This window comes from Anastrepha ludens, chromosome 3, assembly GCF_028408465.1.
Source record: "Anastrepha ludens isolate Willacy chromosome 3, idAnaLude1.1, whole genome shotgun sequence".
Classification (NCBI taxonomy): Eukaryota; Metazoa; Arthropoda; class Insecta; order Diptera; family Tephritidae; genus Anastrepha; species Anastrepha ludens.
Genome location: NC_071499.1, coordinates 43621380 through 43635842, shown reverse-complemented (window position 1 = coordinate 43635842; position 14463 = coordinate 43621380). Strand labels below are relative to the sequence as shown.

Sequence of the window (14463 nt, the reverse complement as noted above, 5' to 3'; positions counted from 1 at the left end):
TTAATTAGTTGTTTCGTGCTAGACGCCACCGTATGCACCGCTACTTAAACAATAAATCTTAGTACTTACATTATTTATCATCAACTCGCCGCAAATTGATGCATAATAAAATTTGCAATAATTACTTTACTTAAATATAACTTTGTATATCACTAAAAAGATAGCTACTCAGCACGGTGCCACCGCCACCACTACCATGGATTCATCTGCCGACAAGATGCCAACGGCGCCGTCGCCCACGCGTACCACGCGCCCTATACTGCCACAGCAACAGCAACTGCTCCGAAATGGTGCGCAAGATTTTCAGTTCAATTGTGGCCGCTGCGATGAGTAGTGTCACATTCACGCTCAACGCCATCGACGAGGCGGACGAGCCGAGATTGCCCTTAGTCAGTTGATCTTGACAGCGACCAATGGAATCGATGTCCAGTTCCGCCATGGCGCGACCATTCACATCCAATGGCGAGATGCAGTAGTTTTTCTGCAGGAATTCGCTGAGATTGTGCGCTCCCTCGACAAGCGGACCATCGAGTAGTGTGTGAATGTGGCAGCCACAGGGAAAATGATTATTCACCAAGTCCAGCTGTGCCACACCATCGATGATGATCGAATTGGGGTCGGGTGTTTCCAGCACATGATTGCCATGAAACTTGAGCAACTTAATATCCGCAGTGTAGGTGAAGTTCAACTCTTCGATAAGATCGATTTTGTTATTAAGTATTTGTAATTTGTCCACTTGCGCCAGACCTGTGAAAGCATCTGCGCATATAATACCCAAATCGGACTCTTGCAGCGTCAGCAAGAGCACATTCGTTAAGCCGCGAAAAGTGTATGGCGACAGCTCTTTCAAATCCATGTAGGCAAGTTTCAGTAGCCCCACCGTGTCCATGCCGAAAAAAGCATCCGGCTCGATGGTGCGTATGCCGGAGGGCAATATTAGGTGTCCAACATTGGTGAGGCTCGAGAAGGCAGAGCTATCGATGCGTATGAGTGGATTATTCGACAGTAAAATCAATTTGACATTCGATGTGCCCGCGAATGCATTACCCTCGATGGTCGCAATTTGATTGTGACTCAGCAGTATCGTGGAGAGATTTTGCAGGCCGGCGAAGGCGAATTGGGCGACTGTTTGCAGTGGCGTATACTGGATGGAGAGCTCCTTGAGACGCGGCAAACCGCGGAAGGCGAACTGCTTGATGCGTGTAATATTGTTGCCGTCCAATGAAAGTTTCTTAAGGGCACGCAAGCCGGCAAATGAGTCTGGTTTTATGATCGGAAAATTGTTTTTCGTTAATGCGAGATTCTCAACGGTGGAGGGTAATTGCCGCAATGGAATCTGCTCCAGACCGCCAGTGTTACACAGCACCTAAGGGAATAGAAAAAGAAAAAAAACAGAGAACGAAAGTGAGAATTAGAGGGCGAAGTGCAAATAGACGCGCAAAGAAAACGCACAACAAAAAAACCAAAGCAAAAATAAACCAAACAAAAAACAAAAATGCGTTTAAGTGTGCTCCAGGGAGCTTTGTTGTTGTTCTTATTTTTCTTATTGCTTTGGCAAGCTAAGGTGTGAACTGGCATGGCACTCGAGTGGTCGCGCTTGTGGCTGTTTCATGCGTAACATCACTCTCGGCCGCAAGCGCGGTTTGTATTTCGAAGCTTCCCATCCGTCTGTTTGTATGTTTGGCGCTCTGTCTGTCTACTCGTCCGTCTGACTTTCTATCTACCTATTCGCAATGTTCGTATTTATGTTTATGGTTTTGTTTTCGCCATTTCTATTTCTCCACGCTTTGTTTTCGTATTATTCGTATTTCACATCTTGCTTCATTTTGCATTATACGCTTTAGTGACGCTTTATGGCGTTAAATGCGTTCGTGGGTAAATTGAATATGCGCCATTATTGCTGCAAATTAAATTAAATCGACTTGCGGCACTCCCACCTCCGACGTCATTTCCCAGCAGCAAATAATTCCACTTTCGCACCCCTGCGTGCGCTCATTCAACTGCGGCTATTTGTGCCACAGCTGAATGCATGACATTATTTGTGTAGATGTATGCGTGAATATGTGTGGGTGTGTGTGTACCTTTTATGAAGTGCGTTTGCCTGCATCGAATGGCTGCGGGTAATGATGGCTGGAGTAGTTAGCTGTTCGGGGAAGTGCCAAATCATGAGCGCCATTAAATGCGCGTGATTTTTGACTGATTTCCTTTTCAAGTTATTCAAGTAAATTGAATTAAATTAGACACGCATGTCAGCGCCTAGTCAAAAGATAGGATGAGTTAAGAGCTGGGAGGTGGCGGAAGGTTCAGCTGACTTCTGGCTTTCCTAGTGTTGAATGAATATTAAGTTGACTTTTATTGCAGAATTCCTCTTGTAATTTTGATAAACTTAGGTACGCATGAATGAGTGAAGTGGCTGCAGGTTTAGTGAGTAGTAGTACATTAAGTTGCGGGTGATGGTCACTGAATTTATTTAAAGCTAAATCTTTAATTCCACCGGTTCAAGTGATTTTTAGTAGAAATTTTAAAGCACAAACTGGAATTTCCGCTGAGTAGAAGAAGAGCACACCTGAAGGACTGAGGAACTATTCTTGTTTAACGAATTTGAAAACTATAATAGTCTTACGGATTTGACGCCACTTTTTGGGAGCAGGGCTGTCAAGTTAGGTCATAAACATGCGGTGAGTGACAGTTAAGCTACACAACTAAGACATAATGGCCTTTGAGATATCGTTAGACCCTACGTTTTAGTCAGCCACATCTAAACTTGATATCTCTGACTAACCCTATTCGGCTTTTTAATTAAGGCTAAGTGTCTCTGACATGTAGAATTAAGTGTAACATCTATCAAGAAATTTTTGCTCAGGGTTTCGCCTTAGGGTAGGATAATCTCACCAACACTGATGTGGATACTGGTAGTCAACAGCCTGCTCCAAGAACTGGAAGATATTGGAGGAAAGATAAGTACATATGATGATCGTATTGTTATAGCGATCTCCGGAAAACACCCTACATTGGCTGATCTTCCACAAATATATCTCAATAGGTGAAGTAATAGTCGATCTTTTTGGAGTAATAGGTGAGCACTAGGACCGAATCTGGAGAAAACGGATCTGATACTGTTTAATAAGAGCCACTGCAAGCTTTTTGTTGGATAGAAAGCTAAACTGGGAGCTCTCTCTCTCTTTCTATTCCATTGTAGTGTAGTGAAGCGTCTTTGAAAAGGACGGTAACATTAAAAGAACTGACACGGTTTATCATCATCGGTTCATATCGGTGCAAACTCAACCAAGTCATCCTTAGTAATACATGTACTATATCTTCTCTCTGGAGATTTGCAATCAAAATATGTCGCTAGTAGCACAGCAATAAGCCGGTTCTAGCCGGTATTCCGTAGCTACCCAGAGTGGTGAACAGCGCATTTCCACTTCCGATTGCTACTATAACATCTACAACCCATCTACTCTCAATGGAAGAGTGGGAAGGAGACGTTGTAAGACAGGGCGCGTTCATCCGTGTAAACTTACTCACTTAGCTGGCAACTGAAACCGATGCTCGGTCTTGGCCGCTACCAAAATTTTGTGCCAATCGCCTTTGCATTGCGAGCATTGACGCCAGTTAGAAACAACAAGGGCGGTCAGATCGTCGACAACTTGGTCTTTACAACGTAGATGGGGACGTCCTTTTTTTGCGAGTTCCACCAGTGCAGTGCGAAAAGAGCACCTTCTCTCCTGGAGCGTTGCTGTCCATTCACTTAATGTGACCTAGCCAGCGCAGCCGCTGAATTTTAATGCGCTTCACTACGTCGATGTCGGTAGGTCGTGGTTCTATCTTATTTGATATGAATTTTCCACTCAAATCGGACCATATAATAATCGTTCATTGGTATTCGTCAATGTCCAGGAATCAGCGCCATACAGTAAGACCGGGTGGATGCTTTTCAATTGCCTACTCAGCCCAAAATAGCGCCTGTTGGCAAGAATTATTCTTCGCTGGATCTTTTGGCTGACATTTTATTTCTATTTTGCGCAACCTGATATTATTTTTTCATCTTATTAAATTTTTTAGTTTTATTAGTTTTTATTATTTTTTTATTTTGTTTTACTTTAATTTTAAATTTGATTTTATTTAAATCATTTAATTAAATTAAATTTTATTTTATTAGTATGCATAAAGTACTGTCCATTAAACTGCAATTTAATTTACTCCTTACATAACCACCCATTCCATTTCCCTTTTACATCTTCGCCCATTAGTTACTTTCCGACAGCAGCTAACATTTTGCACTTCGCTGCCATTTTGCTAACAATTTTATTATAACAATAATTGCAAGTTTCATGTCGCGACGTCATTGTTGAAAAATGGAATGGCAAACCTAATGAAAACGCTGAGGAGAAGAAAAGAAATGAATGAGACAGCCGAGTGTATGGCGATGCAACGACGCACTACTCCGCAAACCGAATCGAAATCAGCATTCAGGCGCAGCACAGCAGCACACTTTGGCTTCGCAGTGGGGAATTGACCATATAATATAGTGACGCAAAGAGCTGCCAGATAGAGATCGGTTAGGGGCGGGGTGATAAGTGAGCTTTTTTTGTTTAACTTATTTTTTTGGGGAGTTCGAGAAGAACAATCAATAGCAGTTGAGTACTGGCGTCCCACTAAGCGAGTGGGATGATCTGGATTGCGTTGCGCACAAAATCTGGAATAATGAAATTACTTAAATTTTCCATTTTATCAGCAATTCGTAAGTGAACGTATTGAGGTCTCAGTGGAGTATAGAAAACATACAATAATACGCGAGGGCGCAAAAAGCACTTACGTACAAGTATTTATAAGCTGCATAGATTTTGTGGAATACATATTTGCCTGTTTTTGTGTGTGTAGTAGAATGTCAGCCTCAGGCCAGACGGCTGGTGCGCTCCCCATAGCCGAGCTATTGTTATGAAACGCAGAAGATTACAAAAAAAAAGGAAACAGAGCAATCACCTTAGAGCGAAGTAGAATAAGCGGATGGAATGAAATACGCCGATGTCGAATTGAATTCACGGAAGTAAGCATTTTTTCGCCTTAGTAGCTAAAATAGAAAACGCGCGAAAGTCGAATAGGCAATCAAAATGATAAATATAGAAAAATAAGCGAAGAAATAATCACTGTAAGCGCGCTTTGGATAAAAACGCCTATGAAGATTTATTAATTTTCTTGCATTTTGATTTCCACTTTAGCACAGCAGCGTAGACTTGGCGAATTAAGCAGAAAGCTGGCGAGCATTCAAATAGTGGCATAGATGCCCAAAAAGGGGTGTACCAAATGAGTTTTACATGCATACATACATATTTACAATGGTAGTGAAATCAATAGTGCTCTAGTGCTAAGTCAAAGATGATTGCGATGACAGGTTACACTTTTGTTAGCCGTGCGGAGTAGTCCACGAAAGCATGAGCGAGCGAATTATGCGTTAAGGCAAGGTTTTTCAAAGTTATATTCTTGTGGGTGATACGTGCTAATATCTGAAAATATTGTGCCATTTCTATTGATACTAAATGAGTCTTAAATTGGACACAAATTAGATAGGTTTTCAGCACTATTCTAAGAATTTATACCCACATAACAAACACGAAGTTTTTAGAACAATTTCCTGTGAGAAATATAGGCTGAGTAAGTGGGTGTAAGCAATTTCATTGAAGAGGCTCTTGTTTATTTTAAATATTGTCGTTTAAAGTGAAAGCCGCGTTTAGTGCGGCTAAAAATGAGATTTACTCAACAGAAACTCCTGGCATCTTAACCATTCGAGCGATTCCATGTCGAATGATCCAAGTATTTTAAAATTTACTCTTAAATTTGTCTGAAATTTGGTTTACAAGTCTACAGGAGTATAAAAAAAAGTAAACTGAAAAAATTTTATAGTTTTGAGATTTACGCCATTTTAAAAATCTTGTTATAGAGTTGTCTTTTAAAAATGGCAAACAAATTTGTTTCCCAAAAATTATTAATAGATAAAACAAAATTGTTTTTAAAATATATTTAATTCAACAAGAAAGATGTATAAAAATGTTCGAAAACGCAGGGTATTTGATAAGATAATGACAAACAATAACTTTTTCTCCAAAAGTTTTGAGCGAAAAAAAAAAGTTTTTAAAATATATTTAATACAACAAAAAAAGAAAAATGCATAAAAATGTTAAAAAAACGTAGGAGATTCGACTTTAAGATAATAACAAAAAAAAAAATGTTCCCTAAAAAACATGTTTTTAAAGTTTTTTTAATTCAACAAAAAATATGTAAAAATGTTAAAAGAACGTACATTTCTAAAAATTGGAACAAAAAAAAAAAAAAATTTAAAATAAATTTAATTCAACAAATAAAAATTATAAAAATGTTAAAAAACGCAGGATATTTGACTTTAAGATGATAACTAAATTTTATGTCAATTGGAGGGTTTTTGCATTAAATCTCAATTTTTTTTCATTTATATTTCAAAGTGTTTTGTAAATGAATAAAAAAGTATTAAAAAATTATTTCTCTTCGAATAAAAATCGAAAATTTTTATTCATTTGCAAAAAAAACATATTTGAATTTTTACATCTACAGAAGATATTTTGAAGACGTTTATTTTTTAAGAAAAGTGTCCATAAACGAAAAATAACAGGAAATTATCGTCCATAAACGAAAAATAACATCGAAAATTTTTATTCATTTGCAAAAAAAACATATTTGAATTTTTACATCTACAGAAGATATTTTGAAGACGTTTATTTTTTAAGAAAAGTGTCCATAAACGAAAAATAACAAATTTAATTGCCTTTGATTCCACCAGTGTCACTTGCTTTGATTGGTGGATGGGTTCTCCAGATGTAAGAAATTTTTATGACCGACTTTTTTTCATAAATGGAAAATCAATAGAAGAGATAGCAAATCGACGATTTTGATCATCAACTCCTTGACTCTATTCATTCTTGCAAGACTTTCTCCGCTTCTCCGAAATTTGGCTCTATGATTTGTAAATATTTCTTCTCGAGAAGACCTGGTCACCTAAGGCTATCAGCATAACTTTCAATGTTTTTGCGGCATAATGCAGAATTTTAATTTGAGAATACTTGCCACAATCTTATATGAAATACGCAGCTGCAGCGCTACGACTCCGTCGTACACAAATAAAAACTACTTAATCGTTTGGGGAAAACCTTTTTTTAATATTCAACCTAGTCTTCTTTTAGACTTACGCACTTTGTCCAACGCTGTTCTAATTTGTGGATCCTTTAAGATTAATAGGATTTGTCTAAGTCTGAAAAATAGCCGTTAGTTGCTGCACTCATCTCCTCGTTTGAATAAAATCTTTTTCCCGCCAGCCATGTATTCAACTTTGGGAACCAATAGTAGTCCGAGGGAACCGAGAGAGTCAATGTTGGAGAATAGGGGGAATGCGAAACGAGTTGGAACCCTATTTCCATTAATTTTGCAACTAAAGGTAAAGTCCAAAATAAAAAAGACTGAGCTTAAATAGTCCCTCCCCTCTGGCCTCGATACACTATTTTGCGCGATATAAATGCTTTTCGAAAGAGTGTTTCAGGTCATTGACCGGAATGTCCTTCAGGATCTCGGTAAAAACCTTTTGAATGGCCTCTACGGACACAAAACGTTTTCCTTTCATCGCCAAATGCAATTTTTCGAATAGTTAGAAGTCACAAGAGCCATATCAGCCAACTACGGTGCGTAATTGATGGTTAAAATGCGATTTCTCGTCAAAAAATCAGTCAAAAGAGTTGGTCGATGAGATGGTGCATTATCATGCAATTAGCGCCAGCTTCCTCCTTCGCGGTGTTCAGGGCGAATTCGACGCATGCGATGCAACAAACGTTTCAAAACGCCAAGATAGAAAATCGCATTGACGGTTTGACCCATTGGCACGAACTCCTTGTGGACAGCTCCCTTGGAATCGTAAAACAAATGAGCATCGACTTAATTTTTGACTTCTCCAAACGCAATTTTTTGGCTGGTGGCTCATGTGGGGACTTCCATTCGGCACTTTGACTCTTAGTTTCAGGTTTTTGTTAGAAACTCCACGTTTCATCACCCGTTACAATGTTGTAATGAAAGTTCTTGTCTTTCTCGCTTCTTTAATGAGGTTTTTCAAATTTTGAATTCTGAGCAATTTTTGGTCCTCAGTTAACTTGTGCGGAATGAAGTATGCATAGATCTTTCGTAAGCCCAAATGATCAGTTAAATGCGATAAATCGATGTTGTGGAGATACTCATATCCGATTCCATGAATTTCAACCATGATTTGGGTTCATTTTTGATAAATTTACGATGGAGTTTTCGGAGATTATTGATTTTGGGCGGTCGTATGTTCATTGTCATTTATGTCCTCACAACCATCTCTGAAATGTGTAACCCCTCATGAACTCTGGCACGAGATAGACAATCATTGCCATAAACTTTTTTCATCAATTCAAATCTTTCGGTAAAAGTTTTACCGACACTTTAGACGCAATAACTTCCCTTCCACTAAACGGAATGTCACCAAGCTTTCGCTGGCAGTCAGCTAGGCATGTAGCTCCCAATGCGCTAACTCATATAAAAAGATGGCGCTATCAAAAACATTTTTATGACGTTAAGCCTTTTTTATTTTGGACTTCACCTTATACAACTGCTGAGGCGGGAGCTGATGCGTTGTCGTTAAGGAAAAGAAAAATCACTCGACTTCTTCGATTCAAAGGTATTGCAAGCACAAAGAAATATACCGATCTGGCTGAAACTTGGTGTATGTTCTTCCAAGAGATGCTACTAACTAAATATAACCTCAATACGTGCCATCTCTCTGACGTGGAATGTACTTTTCAAAGGAGCCGCGTATTTCTCGGATGCTAATCAGAACCAAAATAAATCAACCATCACTTAAAGTCATTTTGTTTATTTAGACAAGAAGTAAAAAAAAAAATGGATGACTAATTTTGCGCCACTTTGTATGGGTAAATAACATCGCAGAATCGCAGAATCGCAGAAAATCGACCACTATACATTTTTTCATGTTTTATGCGCTTTTCGACTGCTGCCAGATTTTCTTTAATTTCTTTTCTACTCTCTTTGCACTTTTTCTTGTTGGTCATCTTTTTTTCGAAATATCTATTTACTATTGTTTTTGCCTTTTAAATTTCGTTTTGTCGTTTTGTCATTTTGCCGTTTCGTATTTTTCAATTTTATTTCTCCTCTATTTTTGTGCTTGCCACTTCTGTTCTGGATGTCTGCGATTATGAATTTACTGTTGTGGCATGTTACTGCCTGCCGTTGACACCACTCCAGCGGCTGCGATGCCATTCCTGCCATTTTCAGAAAATTCTCACTGCCTCTTTGTTGTTATTGTAATTTTTATTAGTTTTATGGTTCTTGGCTCCTTCCTACTCACAGCTCTCAACTATTTTTTTCAGTTGTTGCTGTGCTCAGTTTGCTTGCTGTCTTTATTTGCGGTGATTGTGTTTTGCGCTATATTTTTCATCGCCTAAAAGTTAATTAGTTGTTGTTGGCATATCATTTTATTCCTATTTATATTTTGTACTTCCAATACAAATTTGCTTCACCTCTAAAATCCGGCAGTACGATGGAAAAATTTGTGTCCCGTTCAATTCTATTTTATCGGGCAAATCGGGGAAGCCATAGCCGTAATAAGACTGAATTTATTCATTCATTTCTTACTACTCGGCCCGAAGTTGCGCACTACATGAAACTTTTGAGAAGAGATCTTAGCCTGCACTTGCACAAGTCCCAGCTGGTGCAGGAGGTGAATTTATGGAACGTTTAACATACGAGCAGAAAATCCACTGAAAATCAATTGATTTAACCCGTTTGTTATGTAAACCCTCGCTCACAGTCTAGATTCCCTCTTGCATTCGTCGGTGAAAACCGGAGGTATCTATGTCCGCACAGACTCTCTCATCCTTCTTCAAGTCTACAAATAAAACAGTTTTTCAGAGAATTTACCACAATGTGCGAAATACTTGGATCACTAGACATGGAATCGCTTTAATGTCAACCTCTAAAATATATATTAGATTATAAAATTATGTTTGATTTCAAAGTTATTATCATGGGACTTATAAAGCTGTATAAAGTGTAAAAAAATAAGTAAATTTCCTTAGCATGAAAGAGATTTGCCAGCCTCTACATACATCGGTTCCCGGCACCTCTGTTTGCTGTCCCTATTTTCTGTTTTTTTTCGGTTTTTTTTTGTTTTTTTTTGTTTTTTTTTGTTTCTTTTTCCGCCCTCAACTTACTTGTGTCTGTGATAAGCAGATGCACTCGGCTGGGCATGATTTCGATGTTTCGGACAGCTGCGAATTCCATAAGCATTCCAGTGTAATCGCAATTATGAGGAGCCAAGAATTGCACATTTCACGGTGTGTTGAGCACGGAATGGCGCGCCGGCACGTGCTGCAGCACGACTATACGAGTATACACGAGTGAGTAGCAACAGCGGAATTACTATATATGTATAGATATTTGCTAGTATGTTTGTGTACTTGTAGGCAGCCAGTAAACTGATTTCACCAACACGCTGCTTACAACCACTGAGGGACCTCGAATACAATTTCTGCTATCAGCGCCCTTTTCCTATTTGCACTCTGCCCGTTCTCTGCTAGCGCTTCTGCTGCTGTTGGGAATCTTGAGTTAACGAAACGTTGGTTTCCTGCAATGCAGTGAAAAAGAAAAAAGTTATATGTATGTAATTTAAGAAAAAAATTGAGGTAGCAAAAACGAAATAAGATATATGTTTGTATGTAATGAGGGAATCCGAGAAAATAGAGGCAGATTGAATAATATGAGAATTCGCAAGAGGATTTTCATAATTACATCTCGGACGGTTGGCCACCACTTCATCGTTTTTATGAAGCAACAATGTGTTCGAGTAATTTTTGGTTTGCACGCAATGCAGGGAAGTTGCAAGTAGTAGTGGCAACTGCAACCAACAAAAGGCAAACGAAAAAAGCTGAAACATAGAACATTTTTTTGTATAAATTCCGCAGAAAAACAATGGAGAAAAATGTTAAAAAACATTAACAACAACAACTACGGCATCTATTGTTAGTATGTGTCGTAAAGGGAGTGCTGAGTGCAGCGGTCGACGGCGAGCGAGACGAGGCAGCAGAGATTTAATTAACGACACTTTGTTGCACACAATTCAGGGATTATGCCGTTGCCTCGGTTGCGTGCGTCGTCTCGTTTGCCATGCAGACTTTAAATGATTGCTCATTTAATTAAAACTATTTACTTAAAACCGCAATTTTCCTTTTCGAGTGAAATATGGCTTATTTAAATTTTAAAAATTTTGCGTACGCACGAAATTCAAATTGTTCAAACTTAAATATCTGGGATAAAGTTGGATTTCGATACGTTTTTGTTCTAAAAAAATGTTCATATCAGTGAAAAATATAATATGTCCGGATGTACTTTTGTCGCGAACTTTATTTAGCTCTATAAAAAATTTCTCCAAGCCGAAGTATCAAGAACAAAAAACAAAAAAAATGTGTATTTATACTAGGGCGGTCCGATTTAAAAATCGGTCATTGCTCTGTGAAAATCGTATTCTAGGGATCAAAATAAGACACTTTGGCGAAGAAACCAATTAAAACGAATTCTGATGTCCCCCAATTTAAAAATATCACCATTTTTGGCCTTCACATGAAAAAATCAGCTAAATGGCTACGTTTTTTCTTTATTTTTATTTATTTATAATAATATTTATTATTTATTTATAATAATATCTATTTTTTCTCTTAAGAAATTTATTTAGTCAGAACACATGTTAATGAAAAAATTTATTTAAGTGAGTTATAGGAAAGAAACCAAAAAGTTCGACCCAAATTGGGGGACATCAGAATTCGTTTTAGAGGTATGGTTCCTTCGGCAAAGTTTCTTATTTTGATCCGTAGAATATGATTTTCACAGAGCAATGGGCGATTTTTTTGCCTCCCCACAAATCGACCCGGCCTAATATATACATATAATATATACGAAACCACTCTTGTAAATCATGACCTGAAACTTATAACAGGTTTTCAAATTGTAATGTTTCAGCAGCTGTTAAAGTTAATCTTGACTTTCCGCTGGTAAGTTATTCAACAAGGTTTCGTATTTCGAGCATATTTTCTTTATTGCCGAACAGGTGAAAAATAATAAAAAACTATTATCGAATTTCTAGCCGCGTGAATTTTTTCGAGAGTTCGGTCGTCATCGGACGAGGTGCATTTTTGTCTCAGAGACTATGAGCCAATTTACACGATGACTTTTCATCCTTTTTTCGTTTTTAAATACAAACATAAATACAATATAAAATACTTACAGAAAAGATGATTTTGACTAATTTTCAATAAAAGTCCCTTTTAGCCTATAGAAGCTGCCACTGACTTTGGAAATAAGTTTACCATATTTCCCAAAGTGGCTCATGATACTGATTTTCTGTGAAGCTATGAAGCGAGTAAAAGTTGTCATCGTTAAAATAATGACTAAACTGAAAACTATCTACTAAGGAACCACCGTGCATTTGTACATTCAGATAGAGCTTTCTACCTTTAATGGTGGTGGTGGAGGTGTTGTCTGAATGACTCAGCCTAGACCCAATTGGCACAAAAGAAGCCATTTTGATACACCACCTGTAGAACCTCTGCTTTTTATTAGGTGGACAATCTTGATTTGACTATGATTCTGTCTATGTCATCTGTTTTCTTTTCTGCAACTTCTTTGAAGTTGGCCATCGAGAATTCCTCCAGCATTCAGTGTCGCAGAGCTCCCAGCCTTGAGCACTCACACAGATAGTGAAAGACTGTTTCCTTAGATTCTTCTTGATTGCAGCTTCTACATTTATTGTTGCATGCCCACCCCGTCTTCCCGGCATAGTCTTCCAAAGGCAAGTAACCGGCTATTGTTGACGTAATTCTGAATATGTCTGCACGTGGCAGTTCTGGATTTGTTGGAAATGGACCACGTTTGTTTAGTTATTTTACAGGTATCTGTGTTAGTTTATCTGTCAGCGTCCTGGTTCTGGAATAGCGAGAAGAGCCCCTTTTTGCGCACGCCTTGGTCACAGCTTGTTTCTAACGCTTCAAATTCGTTAGAGGATGCCCCTTGCCTTACCAGTTCATAAGCTTGCTCATTTACCTGTATGTTCCTATGGCCGAGTACCCAGATGAATGTCTCTTGTGTGCCCTAAAGCATGAAGTTGTTGTTTGCATTGTCTGACGAATTTTTATTTCTTATAGCTGACTTCAATGCTAAGATGGCTGCATAGCTACATAGTTCCTATATGGTAGTTGTTGTGGAAGATATCTAATTATCCTGCAAGCTTCCTTTATCCTGAGAAGTTCTGATTGAAAGGTACGATTCCGATTCCCTAGGCGAAAAGACTTGGAAGTTTCGAGATCTTTCGAATATACACCGTCGCCGACGCCACAGTCCATCTCGGGTCCGTCAGTGTAAAGTGAAGTTGTATTGTTTTTGACTACTGAATTGAAATTCCATTCCTTTCGCGCGACAAACTTCACCTTAAACTCTAATCTACAGTTTAGGGTAGCGAAGGTAAAGTCTGATGAGTTGCTAGTAAGTCTTAGACTGTCTAAGATAACACTATGACCTTATATTCAATCATTCCGAAAACCACTTTCTTTTATTCTGAAGGCAGTATTCGTTGCAATTAGCAGGTACAGCACGACATTAAGTGCCTCTGCTGGACACGATTTCATAGCTGCGGTTGTTACTGCGCAGGCTGCGAATTGTACGCTTGTTAGCCGCCTACCTTTGGACTGTTTGTTTAATGCAGGCCACCATGCAAAGGCTCCGTGTGACATACTCAGTCGATCTACCTTTAATAGCTATGAGATTATGGTGATTCAAAAAAATACGTTATATGCAAAGTTGGTGTATTTGTGCGAGGAGTTTGCTTATAAAGGGTGGTTAAATTTCAAGGGCCGATGTTGCATGTGAACCACACCTAACCGTCAACGACACCGTTGGACTTCTTTCTTTGGGGTTATTTGAATGAAAAGATGTACGGCGATAAGCCAGCAACAATTCAAGAGCTAAAGGATGAGATAATTCGGCATAGAATCTCAATTATGCCTCAGCGTCATTGAAAATTTGGACCATCGGATGGAGGTGTGCCGCCGGCGGCGGCCCTTTCGCAAATATTTTGATCTATATATAACTGAGCTATACCAATATTATCATAATAAAGAGAAGTGATAATAATTTCCCAAAAAAATTATATTTTAATCAAAATCAACAGCGGCCTTTAAAATTTAACCAGCCTTTAGATAAGGAACTATTTGCATTTGGTAGTCTTTGGAGGTGTGCCACCGAGACCATGGCGGCCATTTGGCTATATTTTGTTCCATACATAATTGAACTATACCAATATTATCATAATAAAGGAGAATGATAAGAATTTCTTAAAAAAATTGTATTTTATTCAAAATC

General features: G+C 38.4%; 1 protein-coding gene across 1 annotated transcript; it reads right to left on the bottom strand.

Annotated features, from left to right (window-relative positions):
- Positions 1-202: 202 nt before the first annotated feature.
- LOC128857466 (insulin-like growth factor-binding protein complex acid labile subunit) lies at positions 203-10385 on the bottom strand. The gene is made up of 2 exons (XM_054093222.1): positions 10269-10385; positions 203-1366 (listed from the first exon to the last, which is right to left on the bottom strand). The coding sequence occupies exons 1-2, from the start codon at positions 10383-10385 to the stop codon at positions 203-205; spliced, it is 1281 nt and encodes a 426-aa protein (XP_053949197.1).
- Positions 10386-14463: the final 4078 nt, after the last annotated feature.

Coding starts and splice junctions, on each gene's coding strand:
- LOC128857466 (XM_054093222.1), bottom strand. CDS start 10,385: ATGTGCAATTCTTGGCTCCTCATAATTGCGATTACACTGGAATGCTTA. Junction 1,367..10,268: donor TCTGCTTATCACAGACACAA/GTAAGTTGAGGG, acceptor CTATTCCCTTAG/GTGCTGTGTAACACTGGCGG.